The 20,390-nt window shown below is 43.1% G+C and overlaps 1 protein-coding gene across 5 annotated transcripts in view; it reads left to right on the forward strand.

Moving 5' to 3' along the window:
• LOC133766076 (broad substrate specificity ATP-binding cassette transporter ABCG2) overlaps positions 1–12,220 on the forward strand; it is a 129,890-nt gene extending 117,670 nt beyond the window's left edge. For all 5 annotated transcript variants that reach the window (XM_062199880.1, XM_062199882.1, XM_062199879.1 and 2 more), the window contains 7 exons: positions 198–280; positions 4,631–4,720; positions 6,055–6,179; positions 7,328–7,482; positions 8,557–8,646; positions 9,470–9,552; positions 12,010–12,220. In XM_062199880.1, coding sequence (XP_062055864.1) covers positions 198–280; positions 4,631–4,720; positions 6,055–6,179; positions 7,328–7,482; positions 8,557–8,646; positions 9,470–9,552; positions 12,010–12,157 — 774 coding nt within the window. In that variant the 3' untranslated portion in view covers positions 12,158–12,220. The remainder of the gene's footprint in view (positions 1–197; positions 281–4,630; positions 4,721–6,054; positions 6,180–7,327; positions 7,483–8,556; positions 8,647–9,469; positions 9,553–12,009) is intronic.
• The last annotated feature ends 8,170 nt before the right edge of the window (positions 12,221–20,390 follow it).

Genomic DNA, 20,390 nt, shown 5'->3' on the forward strand with positions numbered 1-20,390 from the left:
ATGTGTCCCGTGTTATTCTGCTAAGGACTCTGGGCCAGGTCACTCACAGTGTCTAACCTGTTGGAGGCAGCTGACTGAGTAGATACATATGCTATAATAATCATTGAGTAGAAACATATGCTATAATAATGAATGGTTTACGTGCATTTTTACCTCTAACTGAAACTCTTTCCTTTTCTGTTTTTCTTTTTGAAAAGATAATGGTCACAACTTTATTGGGACTGGTCATAGGTGCCATTTACTTTGGGCTAAAAAATGATTCTACTGGAATCCAGAATAGGTAAGTCAGTTTGGACCTTGGATCTTGAGACCATGCTGTTACTTTGTTCAAGCTTATGAAAGTACATTTAAGAGTCTTAATTTAAGAAAAGTACAGGTACATGTCACTTTTTGATTGAGGAGTAAGGTGATTCAGTGAATTGAAAGCTTTGCTGTATACATATGTGTGTATGGATAAGTGATAAGACATGTGAACATAAATTTTATACTTTTAACCATCTTTAAGTGTAGATTTCAGAGGCATTAAATACATTCACGTTGTTGTTGCAACCACCATCGCCACTTATCTCGACAAGTCTCATCTTCCTACATGGAAATCCCTTGCCCATTAAACAAGAGCCATGTGGAATCTCACAGTGTCTGGCTTATTTCCCTTGGTATAATGTCTGCAAAGTTCATCGTATTGTTGGGTGTATCAGAGTCTCTTTGTCAAGGCTGAGTAACACTCCCTTCTATGTATAAACCACGTTTTCTTTACCCATTCATCCATTGATGGACACTTGTGCTGCTTCCACCTTTTGGCGTCATGAGTAATGCTGTCGTGAGAGCATACATATCTGTTGGAGGTCCTGGTTTCAGTTCTTTGGGTGAATGTCCAGAACTAGAATTGCTGGGACATGGAGAAACACTGGGAAGTTTTGGAGGAACTGCCATACTCTCTTCCATAACTGCTGCACCCTTTTCTTGTTTTTTGTTTTTTTTGTTTTTTGTTTTTTTTTTAATTTTTTGTTTATTTGACAGGCAGAGTGACATAGAGAGACAGAAATTGAGAGATCTTCCATCTGCTGGGTCATTCCCCACATGGCTGGAATGGCTAGGGGTGGGCCAGGCCAAAGCCAGGAGCCTGGAACTCCATCCAGGTCTCCCACATGAGTGGTAGGGGGCCCAAGTACTTGTTCCATCTTCCACTGCTTTCCCAGGGAGCATCAACAGGGAAATGGATCAAAGTGGAACAGGCTAGGCTTGAACTGGTGCTCATAGAAGATGCTGGTATTGCGGGCAGCAGCTTAACCCAGTGCTCTGGTGGGGCCAGGCCAAAGGCAATAGCTGGGAACTCAGTGGGGGTCTCACACATGGGTTGTGCCATCACCTGTTGCCTCTTAGGGTGCACATTTGTGAGAAGCTGGAACCCATAGCATAGCCGGGAATAAAACACAGGGACTCTTTGATTTGGGATGCAGCTGGCTCCATCTGGCGTTCTAACTGGTGTGCCACATGCCTGCCCAAATGATGAGACTTTTTCATGAGGTCTGCAGTCTCTGGGCTGTTTCCCAAGTGTACAGTAATGGATGGGCTTATACTCTGCATAGGTGCTGTTTCCTTCTTTTTTTTAAAAAGATTTATTTATTTATTTATTTGAAAAAGAGTTCTAGAGAAAGGGAGAGGGAGAAAGATCTTCTATCTGCTGGTTCACTCCACAGATGAATCCAATGGCCAGGGTTGGGAAAGGCTGAAGCCAGGAGCCAGCAGCTTCCCCCAGGTCTCCCATGTGGGTGCAGGGGCCCAAACACTTGGGCCATCTTCCGCTTCTTTCCCAGGCCATTAGCAAGAACCTGGATTGGAAGTGGAGCAGTCAGGGCATGAATTGGTGCCCATTTGGGATGTAGGCATCGTTGGGGGAGGCTTTACCTGCTACGCACAGCGCTGGCCTCAGATGCCATTTCCTATCTAGTATAGATGTCACAGACCCTAAAGATCCTAGAGGCCAAGGATCTTTTATTTTGTGCAAAAAGAGGCATTTGCGGCCAGCACCGTGGCTTAACAGGCTAATCCTCCACCTTGCGGTGCCAGCACACCGGGTTCTAGTCCTGGTTGGGGCGCCGGATTCTATCCCGGTTGCCCCTCTTCCAGGCCAGCTCTCTGCTATGGCCCGGGAAGTTTGTGGAGGATGGCCCAAGTCCTTGGGCCCTGCACCCGCATGGGAGACCAGGAGAAGCACCTGGCTCCTGCCTTCAGATCAGCGAGATGCGCCGGCCACGGCGAACATTGGAGGGTGACCCAACGGCAAAAAGGAAGACCTTTCTCTCTCTCTCTCTCTCACTGTCCACTCTGCCTGTAAAAAAATAAATAAATAAAAAATAAAAAATAAAAAAAGAGGCATTTGGGAAAGTCAAATAAGAAATCTGTCTCCAAGTGAAATTTTAAAGATGCACTGGAAAGCTTGCCATTAAAACCCTTTGTAAAAAAAATCCAGAGAAGGAAAGAACTTTAAGCTGTTTCTCCAAACATTTTCTGGAGCAAAATTATTTTAATTATTATCTTAATTTGTAGTTTTGACTGAAATTTGCTGTCATTTTTAATAAGAATTTGGACTATGAAAGAGACCTGAGTGTGTGGTTTATTTCATCCCTCTTGGGTGATTAGTAATTGATTGTTTTGATTAGAAAAAAATATTTCAGGGTCATGTCTGAACCCAGGTCTTCTTAGTTCAGGGGTGAAGATCTGTGTTTCATCATTCACAATTGACAGAAGGCCAAGGGTTTACTTCTTTTCTTTTGGGATGAATTCTCCCAGAGAGACAAGGACTCCCGTTGCTCTTTCTCTAAGCTGTGAAACTGAGAAACTGGATTTTAATTAAGTCTGTAAGGGCTTCTCTGGAATGAGTACCTTCCAGGGTTTCTAAACAAATTAGCCTATGTTAAGGGAAAGGTATTTTTAAAAACTACTCTTTGGATCCTGTAATCCTGTCCCTGGGCATTTACTCAAAATATATGAAATCAGTTTGTCGAAAAGACGTCTGCACTCCCACGTTCATTGCATTACTGCTCATAATAGGCAAGACAGGGAATCAGCCTAAGTGTCATCAGATGAATGGGTAAAGATAATGTGGCGCGTGTACACCTATACATGTAGTACTCAGCATGAAGAATAAATACTGTGATTTGTGATAGCATGAATTGAATTGGAGACCATTACGGTAAGTGAAGTAAGTGAGGCGTGAAGAAATAAATATCGCGTGTTTTCACTAAGGTAGCATCTAAAACATTCAATCTCAGCACTGGCGAGTAAGGTGGTGATTGCCAGAGCCGGGGGTGGAGCGAATGAGGAGGTGATGGTCAGAAGGTGCAGAGCGTCAGTTTCTGCACAGTGTGGTAGATACAGCCCAGAATAATGCACAATAAAATAAAACATCAGATCAGCAAGCAGGTATGACATGGGGGTTACTACCTTGACAGGAATTAGAATGCATTAGGTTCTGTGCTAATAAAAAACCTCACTTACTATAAAATAAACCATCTTGTGATTTAGAAGGAATTTCACTGTCTGCTGTTTCAGAATCATTGTGAATATTATTGTACCGTTAGATACATGACAATAAATTGAACGAGGCTGTGTCCCATGTTTCTGAAATTAGGTTTTAACTTGATATCATTAGATTCATTTCTGTACAGAAAGTTACATCGTTATTTGTCTACTGGGCCTGGCTATTTTCCATTCATTTTCATTGTTGTACAAATATTTACTTTTAAAACAGCTTGTACACTTAGTTCTTCATTCCTTAAATGTTAAAAACATTTTTGAGGGGCTGGCACTGTGGCAGAGCAGGTAAAGCTGCCACCTGCAACACTGGCACCCCATATTGGTGTGGATTTGAATCCTGGCTGCTCCACTTCTGATCCAGCTCCCTGCTAATGTGCCTGGGAAAGCAGTGAAGACAGTCCAAGTGCCTGGGCCCCTGCACCCACATGGGACATCCAGATGAAGCTCCTAGCTCCTGACTTCAGGCTGGCCTAGCCCTAGCCATTGCAGCCATTTAGGGAGTGAACCAACCAGTGGATGGAAGATCTCTATCTGCCTCTGTTTTTATCTCTGTAACTCTGCCTTTCAAATAAATATAAATCTTTAAAAAATAAAAATTTATAATAATTTTTTTTGGTGTCTATGAACTATTTTCCTTTCCTTCCTAACCTTCCCTCCCCTCTATTTCTTTCTTACCTATTTTAAATACAGAGAGATGCACCAGTTTACTCCCCAGCCAGGGTTGTGCCAGGCCAGAGCCAGGAGCCTGGAACACAGTCCAGGTCTCCCACACATGGGTGACAGGGACTCAACTACTTGAGCCATCACCTGCTGCCTCTCAGGGTGCACACTGGCAGGAAACTGGAATTGAAAGCGGAGCTAGGACTCACACCTAGGCTCTGTGATGTGGGATGCAGGTGTCCCAGGCAGTGTCTTACCTGCTAGGCCCAGTGCCCACCCTCTCTTCTTTATTTCAGCCAGGGCAGTTTCACTTTTGGGGGCCTGTTTAATGTTGTAAAACATTCTTTGTGGAACAAGTTTTGTGAGTGGAAAATTGACCCACGAGTGTTGCATTGACCGTAGTACTTTTGCTTCCTTCCTCTCCTGGCAGAGCTGGGGTGCTCTTCTTCCTCACCACCAACCAGTGCTTCAGCAGCGTGTCAGCCGTGGAGCTCTTTGTAGTGGAGAAGAAGCTCTTTATGTGAGTAGAGCTGTGTCCTGGGAAGGGGCACCCAAGGCTGTTGGTCTACCTGGTCACCTCCAGGATTGGGCCAAGGATGGGATCCTGGGGATTACTACTGGTTTTTGTTTTCTTTTCTGTTCTTTATTTTAAAAATTTCCAAAAAAGCATTGTATGTTATGTTCAACATGATGTTTTGCAATATGCGTGGGGGTACCCACTATTAAGTGAGAACATGCGTCAGAAAGGAGAAGACTTGTATGGTAGGGCACAGTCAGCAAACTCACCTGCTGCAGAGAAAGCGAGCAGTGCAGGAGCCCAAGTGTACCTTTTGTTGTTAGCAAATAGTAGGGCAGGATGACCCTTGAAGAAGAGGTTCTGTGGCCCATTCAGCAACCACTTGGATGTGGGGAGGTAAAGTGGACAAAGAGTAAGCCCCAGTTCAGCCCTTCCTGGACTAGGAAGTGGGCAGAGCCAGAGGGCACTCTCCCAGTAACGAGAGGGCTGCTCTGGTGTTTCCAGAGATGGAGAGATTCACCTCTGCTCACATGTGGAGGAATCACTCGGGAGGGAAAGAGTGAAGATAGTAGGGGAATAATTTGGAGATGTGGGAGAATGCTTTCAGGAAGCCTGAGGATTAAGGTTTGATAACAGACAGGGATAGATGATTGACAGGCATGATCATTGAAGGGAGACGCCTTTGTTGTTGTTTTTAAGATTGTTTATTTGAATGCAGAGCAACAGAGAGAGAGACAAAGGGAGAGATCTTCCTTCTGTTGGTTCATTCCCCAGAAGGCTACAATAGCCAAGTCTGGGCCTGGCTGAAACCAGGAGGCAGGAACTTGATCCTGGTTTCCCACATGGATGGCAGGGGACCAACTACTTGAGCCATCTTCTGCTGCCTTCCCAGACACACAGCAGGCAGCAGGATTACAAGCGGAGCAACAGGGTCTTGAACTGGTGCTCCTCCTGTGTGGGATGATAGCATTGCAAGCACTGGCTTAACCCACGGCACCACAATGTCAGCCCCAGGTTTTCTTTCTTTCTTTTTTTTTTTTTCTCAAGAGAGTAGAAGTAGGAAGTGTTTAGTAATGCAAAGCTGCATTGGGGGCCACCTTCTTCGTGGTCACACAAACCTTCATGAAGAATGAGACAGACAACTGAAGGGGGACTTCATGGGTGTTCAGGGAGGAAGCTGACATCTAAGGCACTGCGGGGCGGGGTGGGGTTAGCCGGGAGGCTGTGAGGAACTGTAGTGTTAGGTCCCTGTGGCAGCGGAAGTCTGCCCAGCAAGCAGTCTCACCTGGTCTGTGCCTTCTAATCTGGGCTGTGCAACATGTGCTTCTGTTCCACAGACACGAATACATCAGTGGATACTACAGAGTGTCATCTTATTTCTTTGGAAAACTGTTTTCTGATTTACTACCCATGCGGTTGTTGCCGAGTATTATATTTACTTGTATAATATACTTCATGTTAGGTAAGTAACGAGCAAAAAGGATGGGTCTTTAGTCTTGGGCTGGAGGGGCAGCCAGTTTCCCTGTGCCAACGTGGTTTGGTTCTCAGACCTAGAGACCAAGCCCTGGGATGGGGAAGTGTCAATCAGTGTATTGTCACTCTAAAATAGCTCTTCCCTGTTGACATTTTTGTCGAGGCTTTTTCCTCCCCAGGCTTGTACAGCTATTTAAAGTTGTACTTTACTGAGGTAGGCTGTGTCAGGCACAAGCAATGAAAGAATTTATAAAAGTATTTGAGAGACTGTGTTGGAGGAGCTGAGATATTATCTTGTTAGATAAATGTAGGCAACATCATTTGTGCATGCCCAAGCTTGCTCCAGGCTCAGTGTATCAGAATTTTCATGTATTTCACTGACACACACACAAACGTACTCAAGATCCTTATTTTTGGCCAGGTACTACAGCATGAGAATGCCTGATTAAGCTTAAGCCTTCCATTTTACCAATGAGAGATTTCTCATAATTAGGAGAAAGATCTTGACCTCCGGATTCCTTATTGGTATTCTTACAGCTATTACAAAATTTTTCAGACTGCGTGACCTGTAGAATTGGCTCAATATAGTATATAAAATATATTTTATGAAACATGAAGTAGCATCATTCTCTCCGAGGTAGATGGTAGTTTGTCTGGGATGATTAGGTTATGGAAGCAGATAGTAAAGCCACTGAGTTCACGCAACCCTGATGGTCACAGTTTGTTTACTCATGTAGTTAGAGCAGTAGTGAGCAGTGCAGTGATGTCTGGGTAATGAATACACTACTGGTGAGTTTCCTATGAGAAGAGAAGGCAGTAGAATGTTGTCCAGTTGTGTTGCCTGTGGCGCCCCTTGTCAGGAACTCAGAAATTGTTCATAATTACACATACAAATATGCATAATACAAGAACTACTTATGTAGTTAAGTAGAAAAAAAGAAAACTATATGGCAACTTTATGCAGTTACACAGAGGGAAGCAATGAATTTGTGACCCAGGGTAGTTAGATAGTAGATAACTGTATTTTATTTTGGTACTGGTTTCTGAAAATATTATGGTGTTACATGCCTAATACACAATCCCAAATTTATGGCGCCTAGGCAGTTGGGTTGACCTCTTGCTTTCTGTCTGACCCAGGGTTGAAACCAACGGCAGAAGCTTTCTTCATCATGATGTTTACCCTTATGATGGTGGCGTATTGCGCCAGTTCCATGGCGCTGGCCATAGCAGCAGGTCAGAGTGTGGTGTCTGTGGCCACGCTTCTCATGACCATCTCGTTCGTGTTCATGATGGTGAGTGTGTGAACTGTGTGAACTGTGCTTCTGCCTGCACACTCACTTGCCATGTAAAACCAGCCTTGGGGGACTCTGTAAATGGGGCTCTGATGCTTAGAGGAGGATGTGTGCTGAAACACAGCCTGCGTGAGGGAACGCACCGCCTTCCCTCCTCCTCCTTCTCCAGCCTTTTTGGCCACTGTTTCCAAATAGTCACTATCGCTTTAGTTAATACACCACTGCGCGTGAGCTTTTGAAGCTGCTTCTTGGTGACACGTTATGAAACCTTGCTAAGTTTGATCTCTGGAAATCAGAAGTTTGATTAGAAGATTCCCTGACTAAAGTGACAGGTTATTTGCCTGATGTTCATCTGGCTTTAAAGAACTGTCAGCTGTTTGACCAAAGTGGGTTTAACTAACTGTGGATTGAAAATATTTGGGGAAAAGTTGCTTTTGTACCAAACATGAACAGACTTTTTTCTTGTCATTATTCCCTGAACAATACAGTAGACAACTGTTTACATAGTGTTTATATTGTATTAAGTATTGCAAGTGATCTAGAAATGATTTAAAATGTGTAAGATGTGTATACTTAAAGTATCAGGGTTTATATGGGTTATATGTAAACAGTACACCGTTTGAAATCAGAAACTTCAGCATCTCTGTGTGTGCCTGTGCGAGTAGGAGGTGTCCTGGACCAGTCCTCCATGAATACTAAAGGACAGCTGTCCTTGATTTTCTTTTCTTTTCTATTCTTTTCTTTATTTGACAGGTAGAGTTATAGACAGTGAGAGACAGATAGAAAGGTTGAGAACAGTCTTGACTATTAAACATCTTCCAAGTAAATGGAAGATCTACTATAGATTACAGGTATATTATCCGCCCTTTAAAGCCATAAACAACTTCAGAAATGTACAAATATGCAAATGGAAGGGAGGAAGCTTGAGCAGGCGTTTGGATAAGTGGAAAGAATATCCAGGAAGAGCTGGGCTGAGCAGGAGTGTGTAGCAGGTTGTGGGTGACTTGAGTGTATTTTCTAATCCTTCATGAAATCACTTAACCGGTTTTGACCCTGGGTGTTTTCTTTCTGTAGATTTTCTCGGGCCTGTTGGTAAATCTCACAACCATTGCATCTTGGCTGTCATGGCTTCAGTACTTCAGCATCCCTAAATATGGCTATACCGTAAGTTGTCCTTGGCTGTCACTGTGATTGGGTTCCCAAGCTAGGAAGAGCTGAATAAAGCCTCTCCCCCTCATTTACCCAGCCATGGTCATGAAAATCTCCCATCTGGGAACTTCATTTTGGGAGCAATGTGTGAGAAATTTCTATCAGAGCTGCTTAGCACAGGTCAGGGGTCACTGGGATTTTCTCCAGTCATCTCAGTGTGTGAGGGAGATAAGGGCAGGGAGGTATCTCCCCTTAAGGAAGACAGATTGAGTAAGTGGTAGAAAACATACGGCCGTGTTTCAATTCAGTAAGCAAATAATTGAGGAGATGGTAGACTAGAAGTGATAGTTTATATTGAAAGTAGGATTAGAAAGAAAACCAAGACTAAATAATACACATAGCCGTATTTGCTTTGGCTAAAGAACACTGTCATTGTCTGAAAATAGCATAATTGAGTTTCTAACTCTGTACAATCACAGCTGGATTTGATGAAAATCAGCAAGAGTGAAAGATTGTGGCAATAAATTAATAAAGTCATATAAAATTATAAAGTTGAGAGGAGAAGGAAAGAGCCATGGGGTAATGTAGCCAGAGGTCTCCCTCTTAGCCAGACATTTGCTTCCTTTGTATTGGACAAACCAAAAAGTCCCAAGCCTCAGCCTCTTCCCTGCCAGAGAAAACAGTTGCTTTATTGTTAGAAAGACCATGAATGTAAAACCTGCTGTGTTTTTAGAAATAGCAATAAAGATCACACTCAGAGGACATGATTGTGATAATTCTTTGGAAACTTTTTGAAATTTGAAACTTTTTACCTTGCCCTGCTCCCGTTCTGTTATAGGCTTTGCAGTATAATGAATTTTTGGAACAGAACTTCTGCCCAGGACTCAATGTCACGACAAACAGTACCTGTGACTTTGCAATGTAAGTTTACATTCAGTGTCGTAATGCATTGGCTTATTGTGGTGTGATGCAGAGAAGCTTAGAGCTGGCATGTGTTTTTCCAGGGTTACTGAACATTGCTGAACCTCTTTTCTCATCCACAAGTGAGTTGTGCACTAAAGCACAACTCAGGATCCTACTCTAGCCCAGCTGTGTTTCATGTGGGGAAGTGGTTCCTACGGGTTGCTCTTGCCTGCCTTGTGCCTTTTGAAAGATGGTGCTGACGTCTAGATTTTGAGTTAGAGTTCTTATTCTTGAGAATGGTTGAGTTTGAGATGAGCTGCTTTGCTATTTTAACAAGGGCTTAGAGTCCTAGAACTGTATGGACTATGGGAGCTCACGGGTTCTTGGTCTAACCCATAGACAGTAGGAGGTAAAAAGCAGCACTAGTATAAAGGGGGTGTGCGTTTTCTCTGTGAAAATCCTGGCACTTCTGCATCCCATGCTTTGGAGACATCGTGAAGTAAAAGGCTGCACAGTTGTCGTTCTTTTTGTTTGTTTGTTTGTTTCAACTAAGAATACTCCTTACCAAAGGATGTATCCTCTGAACAAATCCACACACACATTTCACTGAATTGAAAAGGAAATCTCATTTTTGCCTAATGTCATTAAAATAGAAATGCAGGTTTTAATAAAATTAAAGGATACTTTTAAGAAATTTAATAGCATGTCTTTTTCTATGATTATTGGGAAGTTTCAGTTTTTAAAAAATATTTATGTATTTGAAAGAGTTACAGAGAAAGAGACAGAGGCAGAGAGAGAGAGACAGAGACACAGAGATCTTCCATCTGCTGATTCATTCCCTAGATGGCCACAATGTCCAGAACTGGGCCAGGCTGAAGCCAGGAGCTTCATCTGGGTCTCACATGTGGGTGCGGGGTCCCTAGTACTTGGGCCATCTTCTGCTGCTTTTCCCAGTTGCATTAGCAGGGAGTTGGATTGGAAGGGGAGCAAACAGACACGACCAGTGCGCATATGGGAGGCTGGTGTTGCAGGTTGTAATTTTACCCACTAGACTACAATGTTGGTCTCTAAAGGTTCAATTTTGATACATAAATGAATGAGAGTGGTGTGTTAAATCTCTCTTGAATGTTAACAGGAATAATTCTTAGTAATAGAATAAAGTAGTGTTTTGAATTATCAATGTGAGAAACCTCGAGGGAGAGAGGTTTTCTTTTCTTTTTTTTTAAAGCTTTTTATTTATTTATTTATTTAAGAGGAACCGTTATAGTCAGAGAGAGGAAGAGACAGAGAAAGGTCTTCCAACTGCTAGTTTACTCCCCATATAGCTACAGTGGCCAGAGCTGAACTGGTCCAAAGCTGGGAGCTAGGAGCTTCTTCCAGGTCTCCCACACAGGTGCAGGGCCCAAGGACTTGGCCCATCTTCTACTGCTTTCCCAGGCCATAGCTGAGAGCTCTAGCAGAGTGGAGGAGCCAGGACTTGAACCAGTGCCCATATGTGATTCCAGCACTGCAGGTGGAGGCTTTGCCTACTATGCCACAGCACCGGCCTGGGAGAGCAGCTTTCTGAGTTCTACCAGCTGCCTTGGGTTTGATCTGTGTGTGACTTCTTTGTAGCCCCAAGTCACTGCCAGCTAGCTGGTCGTGATGAAGTGGGTGGGGAAAGTGGGACCCATATGAGGAGCCACCATAGACCTCATAGGACACATAAGCTAAGCCCTCGTCCTTACAGGACAAAGAAGGACACTACTCTTACACTAAAGACAGGCTGTGGTTGTTTGGGGAACTGCTGGATTCCGGGTGATGCACCAACACATGGTACCCGGCGGTAACTGGGAGCACCAGATAGTTTTTGTACCAGGCCGTGGCAGGGCCCTGCCATCCCAGTCTACTCCAGCTGTTACAATTAAGGCTTAAACCTGATTACTGCCTGTGCTGTAAGTCTTGAAGCTGGGTAACTGCAGTGTCCATTACTAACTTCCAAAGGATTTTTGCACCAAAAGAAAGTTATCTTTTAATGCCATTTTCCCACAACCGTTGTTCCCTTGGAGTTTTTATTTGGTGGTGGTAGTGGTGGTGGTGGTAGGATGGTGAGATATCTTAATTTCCCTGGTTCACTCCCCAAATGACTGGAACACTGGGGCCAGGCCAAGAACAAAAGCCCAAAACTCCAGCTGGATCTTTGATCGGCGTTGCACAACCCAGGTACTTAGGCCAATACCTTCCTCCCAGGCTACACATCTGCAGGAAGCTGGATGGGAAGCGGAGGTGCCAGGACTCTGATGGGATGTGGGAATCTGAAGAGGCAGCTTAGCCAACCCTCTGCACCACAACCTCTACCCCTTTGAGAAATACTCCCATAGGAAGGGAGAACTATCGAATACTTAGCTTCTTTCTTTAACTATGGAACATGAATGGATTGATGGGGTTTGATAGGTGCTAGCAATGAACTCACACTCTTGCTCTGTTGAATTTCAGATGTACTGGCGAAGAGTATCTGACCAATCAGGGCATCGATCTCTCGCCTTGGAGCTTGTGGAAGAATCACGTGGCTTTGGCTTGTATGATGGTCATCTTCCTCACAATCGCCTACCTAAAACTGTTATTCCTTAAAAAATATTCATGAATTCCCCTTTAATTTACCATGAGTTGTCCTAACATTAAAAAGGAGCTATTTGATGTATTTTAAGTATTCAGTTAAGTTTTTTGTGTGGTCTTCTATTCCATTGCCATCATCCCTCGTGGGTCAGCAACATTTGTTTTCAACAAAAACATTCTTAGAAGTCACAGAGAATTGCATTATATGTGAAAGAACCCAAGTCAAAAACGAATGATGCTACTCATTGTCTATTAGTTCATCTGTCAGACAGCAACTGTGGGTGAAGTTTAATCTAATTTATTTACGTAAAGAAGGAGAACTCAGTTCTAGAAACTCTGGACAAATTAGTAATACTTCTGGTACCAGTTTCCTCATTTTTAAAATCCAATAGCTATGATTGTAGCCCTCCAGTTTAATTATCTTATGAACCAATGATCTGCCATTACAGGTTGAGTATCTCTTATCCAAAATGCTTGAGAATGGAAGTGTTTCATTCAGGTTTTAGATTTTTGAATGTGTGCATATCAACAATGAAATATTTTGAGGAAGGGACTCAAATAAATATAAAATTCGTTTTTGTTTCATTTACACCTGTACAAACAGCCTGAAGGTAATGTTACACATAACATTAACTGTTCCTGTTTTTGACTACAACTCACCCATAAGGTCTGGTATAGAATTTTTGGACATCGTGTCGGTACTTAAAAAGTTTGGCCTTGAGGAGCATTATGGATTTCAGATTCTTGGATTTGGGATGCTCAATTTATATTTAACAAATTACAAATGTATTAGTGTTGTGTAGGAAGTATGCTATCTAAAACATGTTGGAAAAACCAGTGTTTTTTCTAGAGAGCAGTTATGATGGAAAACAAGTGTCTTTGATAGGTATATTAAAGTTGGAACTTACTGCCATTTCTCTGATGGCATTAAAATATTTTGGGAGTCTTGACTTGGGGCTTCAGATGGTGAGTGGAGCTAGAGGGCCAGGATTCTGGTGATAGTGACTCTTGTGCCATTTCTGGGATGTGCTGGCTCTGGAAAGTCACTTAACCTTCTTGTAGTGGTTCTTACTCTGAGTGTGCATGAGAATCATCCGGTGGATTTGCAAAAATACCTGGTTCCACTGCATCCATGTCTACAGGATCACTGCTCTAAAGAGTGCTGGCTACTCCTGGATTTCCTCACTTCCAAGACCCTTTCCAGACTGAAAATTTTAGTTGGGATTTAATGACTGTTCTGCCTGTCTGAGTTCCCTGCTTATAGAACTCAATTATTCCTGTATCTTCCCTTCGTTCTAATCTTTAGCAGGAATGGGGAAATGTTTATCACGAGCAGGGAAGTATTTTCAAACCTTTCTATTTAAGGAGAATGTGTGGCAAAGTACAGTTCAATGAATTATAAAATGAACACGCGTGTGCACCTGCCAGCCCTGCTCATGCATCAGCAGTGCATAGGGACTGTGCCTCTCCCAGTCACCTGTTCCTCCCTCACCCTGGGTCATTTCTGAGATGACACTGGTGTTTCCCTCTGGTATTAGCAGAATTCACCACAGCTCAGTTTTGTCTCCTTATGTATACAGTATGTACTTGTGTCTCCCCACTCTTAAAAGCAAACTTTTAGCTTTGAAGACATTTTAGATTTATAGAAAAGCCACAGAGGTAACGTGGAAAGTTCCTATGTACCTCTGCCCAAGCATCCCTTACTGTGAAAGTTGGATCTACCAGGGTATGTTTGTCCATACTAAGAAATTCACATCAGTACATGACTTAAGTAAACCATATACTCTCTTCATATTTCACCACTTTTCCACTAACATTTATTTATTTATGTATGTATTTGAGAGCGAGACAGAGCTCCCATCCACTGGGTCACTCCTCAAATGCCTACAGTGGCCAAGTCTAGGCTGGACTGAAGCTAGGAGACAGGAGCTCAATCCAGTCCCTGATGTGTGGGCAGGGACCCAACCACTGCAGCCATCATTGCTGCCTCCCAGGATCTGCACAGGCTCGAAGCTGGAATCAACAGCCAGAGTCAGGAGTCGAACCCAGGCTCTCCAAGAAGGGATGCAGACATCCCAGCCAGTGTCTAACAGCTGTGCCAAATGCCTGCCCATCTACTCATATTCTTTTATTGTTCCAGGATCCAGTTCAGGAGACCACAGTGCTTCTTGTGTCCCCCTTTAAAATACTTTGCAGTGTTCTTACAGGAATTAAGTGAGCTGGCGAATCCCTAGAGTGCAGACTGCCCGAGGCAGACCCCTATGACTGTGGCTGTTTTGGAACAGTGGTTGGCCTGCCAGGAGCTGCCTTGCCATATTCTTGCGACAGCAGGCCCTGGACACAGCATTCTCTTTTTGTCTTTGATCATGAGCATTTTTTGTCTTTTTATGATTAATGTGTCATCTTGTTTTTTGTTTTTTGTTTTTTTTTTTAATTTTATTTAGGTTTTACAAGTTTCATGTTTTTAATATATACAGATTTAGGAACTTAGTGCTACATCCTGTCTTACCCTCCTTCCCACCCACGCTCCAACCCTTCTTCCTGCTCCCTCTCCCATTCCCACTCTTAATTTTTACAAAGATATACTTTAAGTTTACTTAATGATCATAAAGTTAACTCTACACTAAGTAAAAGAGTTCAACAAATAATATGAAGAAAAAAGCACTGTTTCTCAACAGAAGAGACAAAGGCTATAAACAAACATCGAATCTCAAAATGTTAATTTCACTCCAATGCATTACATTTTAGGTACTCTATTAGTTACCTCAGATCAGTAAAAACATATGGTATCTTTTTGGGACTGGCTTATTTCACTAAGTATAGTGGTTTCCATTTGTGTCCATTTCGTTGCAAAAGACAGGATTTTTTTTTTCTTTTTTGTTTTACAGCTAAGTAGTTCTGCATAGTGTATATATACCATAATTCCATAATTTCTTTATCCAGTCAACAGTTGATGGACATCTGGATTGATTCCATATTTTAGCTGTTGTGAATTGTGCTGCAATGAACATGGGGGTACAGGTAACTCACATATTGATTTCTTTTGGTTTGGGTAAATTCCCAGAAGTGGGATGGCTGGATCATACGATAGGTCTACATTCAGAGTTCTGAGGTGTCTCCATACTGTCTTCCACAGTGGTTGCACCAGTTTACATTCCCACCAGCAGTGGATCAGGGTATCTTTTTTCCCACATCCTCGCCAGAATTTGTTGTTTGTTAATTTCTGGATGAGAGCCATTATAACTGGAGTGAGGTGAAACCTCATTGTGGTTTTGATTTGCATTTCCCTGATGGCTAGTGATTCTGAGCATTTTTTCAAGTGTCTGTTGGCTATCTGAATTTCTTCTCTTAAAAAATGCCTGTTCAAGTCCTTTGCCCATTTCTTAACTGGATTGTTTATTTTGTTGTTGAATTTCTTTAGCTCTTTATAGATTCTGGATGTTAACCCTTTATCAGTTGTACAGCAGAAACAGTTCTAAAGTGGAAATAATGAATTCTACAGACTGCAAAGTTTCCTTATTTAATATATATACATATACCCTTCTCCCACCTAAAGTCAAAGCTTTTCCAACTTAGTAGAAGAACAAAAGAATCCAAAGCTGGAGTCATTGCCTCTCAAAAAGGCATGGGATTAAAAAGCTGAGACTAGAGTCAGACAAGTCAGGGAATTAGCTCTGCTCTTTACTGACTGCATGATCTTGGTTAAGTTACTTTACCTGTGTGTGCCCCAGTTTCCTCACTTGTAAAGTGGGGAAAACAATAATATCAACTATAGTTGTTGTATTAACTATAAAGTGCTTTCAAAACCTAACACACAATGAATGTTCAATCATTATCATGAATCTAACACAGTGGTGAACAATCTGTCAATCTCCCCTTACTCCTACCAGGCATCCTGGGGGGTTTCCTTTGAGGAACCACCTCTTTTCTACTCAGGTTGGGACTAAACACACCGCTGCGATCCCAGGGCTAAATCTCTGTACTAGTTTGCTGGGATTGCCCTATCAAAGTCCCCGGGTTGGATGGCTTCCAAAGTGAAACTTATTCTCACAGTTCTAGAGACAAGAAATCCAGAACAAAGGTATTGGCAATGCTGACTGCTCCTGAGTCTTCTCTCCTTGGCTTGCAGGTGGCTATCTTCTCCCCATGTCTTCACACGTACCCATCTGTCCAAATCAACTACTTCTATAAGGACCCCAAATTGGACTGGGATCGTCTTAAATGGTCTCATATAACCTGGACGACCTCATTAAAGCCCCTATCGCCAACTACAGTCACTTTCTGAGGTACTGGGGGTTACAACTTCAACAGACAGAGCTGCAGGGGACATTACTCAGCCTATAATGATCTGACTCCCATCTGATCAAAAACATTTCTCTCTCCCTTGTCAGAGTGGTTGATTCAGCCTTGGACATTTTTTAAGCTTATGTACAGGGATCTGTGTACTGTGAAGATAATGTGCAAGGGAGCCAGGGTCACCAAGAGGAAAAGTCCAATATAAAAAAAAAAAAATAGCAGGGGCCGGCGCTGTGGCACAGCAGGTACCTGCATGGGAGACCCGGAAGAGGCTCCTGGCTACTGCCTTTGGATCGGCGCAGCTCAGGCCATTGCAGCCAATCAGAGAGTGAAGCATTGGATGGAAGACCTCTCTCTCTCTCTCTCTCTGCCTCTCCTCTGTGTAACTCTTGACTTTCAAATAAATAAATAAGAAATCTTTTTTAAATAGCAGAGAGATGGAAAGTGAGAGACTGAGTCTGCTGTCATCCTCTGAGCCCCTGGATCCATCTAAACCTGAAGCAAGGCTTACTGCCTTTCACAGTTCACAAATACTCACCCAAGCCACTGAACAGCCCTGTTTGTAATTTGTGCCAGTTTGAGTTTCTGTCACTTACAACCAAGGAAATCTTGACCAGTCTAGTCTACTTAATTATTAAGGAGCTTGTAGAAACCAAGGAATTAGTGAGAAGGAGAGCACTGGGTTGGCATTCCGGTGCAGCAGGGTAAGCCACCATCTTCAGTGCTGGCATCCCACATGGGCACTGGTTCAATTCCCGGCTGTTCCACTCCCAATCCAGCTCCCTGCTAGTGCACCTGGGAAAGCAGCAGAAGATGGCCCAAATCCTTGGGCCCTTGCACCAACACGGGACACCTGGATTAAGCTCTTGGCTCCTGGCTTCAGACAGGCCCAGCTCTGGCCGTTGCAGCCATTTGGGGAATGAACCAGCAGATGGAAGATCTCTCTCTGTCTCTTCATTCTCTGTGTGTGTGTGTAATGTGTCATCTTGTGACATGTTACTTCATTTTCTGATTATTATGTGATCAGTAAGTTCAATCCGTTATTCCTGTTCTTGGTATGATTCCTGCTTTTAATTTAACTAAGGTTTGGTCATAATGACCTGTGTGCAGACTTCCCTCATCCCATGGAGAATACATACCTATACTTTATACACAAAATAAATGTAACAGAAGGAACAATTTTTAATAACTGCTTATTTTGAAAACTATGTATTTGAAAGGCAGTGACACAGGAGACACACATGGCCAGAGAGGGAGGAGACAGAGTGAGTGCATCACTACCATCTGCTGGTTCACTCCCCAAAGGGCTGCAACAGCCAGGTCTGTGCTAGGGGGAAGCCAGGAGCCAGGAACTCCATCCTGGTCTCCCACATGGGTGGCAGGGGCTCAAGTACTCGACCGTCCTCTGTGCCTTTCCAGGCTCATTAACAGGGAATTGGATTGCAAATGGAGCAGCCGCTCTCTAATAGGGGATGCTGGTGTCTCAGGCAGTGGGTTAACTTGCTGTGTTGCAGTGCTGGCCCCAGTACCTACTGTTTGATTTAATAAGAATTTGGGGCCGTCATTGGGGTGCAGCGGGTGAAGCCACCTCGTGCAATGCCAGCATCCCAAGTGGGTGCTGGTTCCAAATCCTGGCTGCTCTACTCCCAACCCTGCTCCTTGCTAATTTGCTTGGGAAGGCAGTGGATGACCCGAGTACTTGGGCCCCTGCACCCATGTGGGAAACCCAGATGGAGTTGCCGGCTCCTGGCCTCCACCTGGCCCAGCCTTCACCATTATGGCCTTTTGGGGAATGAACCAGCAAATGGAAGATCTCTGTCTCTTCCCTTTTCTCTCTGTAACTCTGCCTTTCAAGTAAATGAATAAATTTTCTTTGAAAGAAAGTATTTAAATATATTCCATTGTGTTACTACTCCTTCTGTATTCTAATAGCCTTTTCCTATGCTCTTTTGTGGTAAGAAACATGAAACAAATTTACCCCCTTAGCCATTTCCTTTTACCTCTCCCTCCTATCATAAGCATCTGGGATGATCACTGATTCTTCCTCGTCAAGCTTGGGAAATCTCAGCCTGGTGGATAGCAAAGAAATTGAGGAACATTTTAAAAAGCGAGTTTCTTTTCCTATACAGTGGAAAAGGAAATACTATTTCATAAATTTACTTGATTATGTACATGTTCTTTTGAATTTGTTTTTTTTTGAATTTATTTTTTCATGTCACAACTAATGTACAATGGAGGGAACAGGCTTCTACATCTGCAGCTGCAGGTTCACTTCAGTGCTGTGTTCAGAGTTGTTTGATGAACTAAGAGACGAAGCAGGATAAATAATAAAGTTTATGTTATCAGCATTAACTCTGGCCATTCAATACATCTCTTTAAGGCTGAAGTTCAAGGGCATTTCATTTTGATTTTCTGGAAGCAGTGGCTGCCTTCAAATCTTTTTTTTTTTTTTTTTTTTTTTTTGACAGGCAGAGTGGATAGTGAGAGAGAGACAGAGAGAAAGGTCTTCCTTTTGCCGCTGGTTCACCCTCCAATGGCCGCTGCAGCCGGCGCATCTCGCTGATCAGAAGCCAGGAGCCAGGTGCTTCTCCTGGTCTCCCATGTGGGTGCAGGGCTCAAGCACTTGGGCCATCCTCCACTGCCTTCCCGGGCCATAGCAGAGAGCTGGTCTGGAAGAGGGGCAACCAGAATCTGGCGCCCCAACCGGGACTAGAACCTGGTGTGCCGGCGCCACAAGGCGGAGGATTAGCCTGTTAAGCCACGGCGCCGGCCTCAAATCTTAAGGAATACTGCATTTTTCAAAATTATTTTCTAAGCTACTCCATAGCTTTTAACTATTGTTAATAAATAGAACATTATTAACTATTGCTTATAAATAGAACATAGCCTCCATTTTCTTGGAGGATCAAATTTTCCTAGTGTTTACTCCATTTAGTAGGTTCATAGTGAAAGGTACATTATATTCAATTTTTTAATCTACGTGCAGGATAGCTCAAGTGGCCAGTACCACCGTATCCATGAGATGGCTGTCTTTTTTTTTTTTTTTTAAGATTTTATTTATTTATTTGAGAGGTAGAGTTACAGACAGAGGGAGAAAGACAGAAAGGTCTTCCACCCCCTGGTTCATTCCCCAAATGGTGACAATGACTGGAGCTGGGCTGATCTAAAGCCAGGAGCCAGGAGCTTTTTCTGGTTCACCCACTCGGGAGTAGGGGTCCAAGCACTAGCACTTGGGCCATCTTCTACTACTTTCCCAGGTAAATAGCAAAGAGCTGGATTGGAAGAGGAGCAGCTGGCATGCTGGTGTGGCTGGCTTCACCTGCTAAACCACAATGCCAGCCCGGCCCTGGCTCCTGGGCTTATATACACACACACCAACTCTTGGTTATGATGCAGGCATCCCACATTGCAGTGTGTGTTCAGTATCCATCTGGCTCACTTCAGCTACTTTTGATACATACCCTGGGAAGTAGAGATGATGACTCAAGTAATCGGGTTCTTGCTACCCATGTGGGAGACCTGGAATGAGTTCCTGGCTTTGGCCCCAACTGGGAGCCATTTCAGGTAAGGGGAGAGAATCAGCAGATGGGAACTCTCTCCACACACACACACACACACACACACACACTCCCCATATATGTGAAAAAACATGTTTGAGTATGTTAGTCATAGCATTATGCAGCACTAGTGCAGTCTAGATGTGCAATGCCAAGAAAGAGATTAACATGTTTTAGTTAATTCACATGAATTCATTTATAGACATCATATAAGAATATATATTAATTTATGTTAATTTACTCTGTAGCCATCCATAAAAAAGTAAGATATCCTGGCATGTTCATCATGTAATATGAAATGAAAAAGCAGTAATCAAAGCTGTACAAAATGTCTGAATGTCACCAGAGCATATTTGAATAAATTATTTATTTATTTGAAAGAGCAATAGAGAGAGAGAGAGAGAGAGC

The sequence above is a fragment of the Lepus europaeus genome, chromosome 8, assembly GCF_033115175.1.
Source record: "Lepus europaeus isolate LE1 chromosome 8, mLepTim1.pri, whole genome shotgun sequence".
Taxonomy (NCBI): Eukaryota; Metazoa; Chordata; class Mammalia; order Lagomorpha; family Leporidae; genus Lepus; species Lepus europaeus.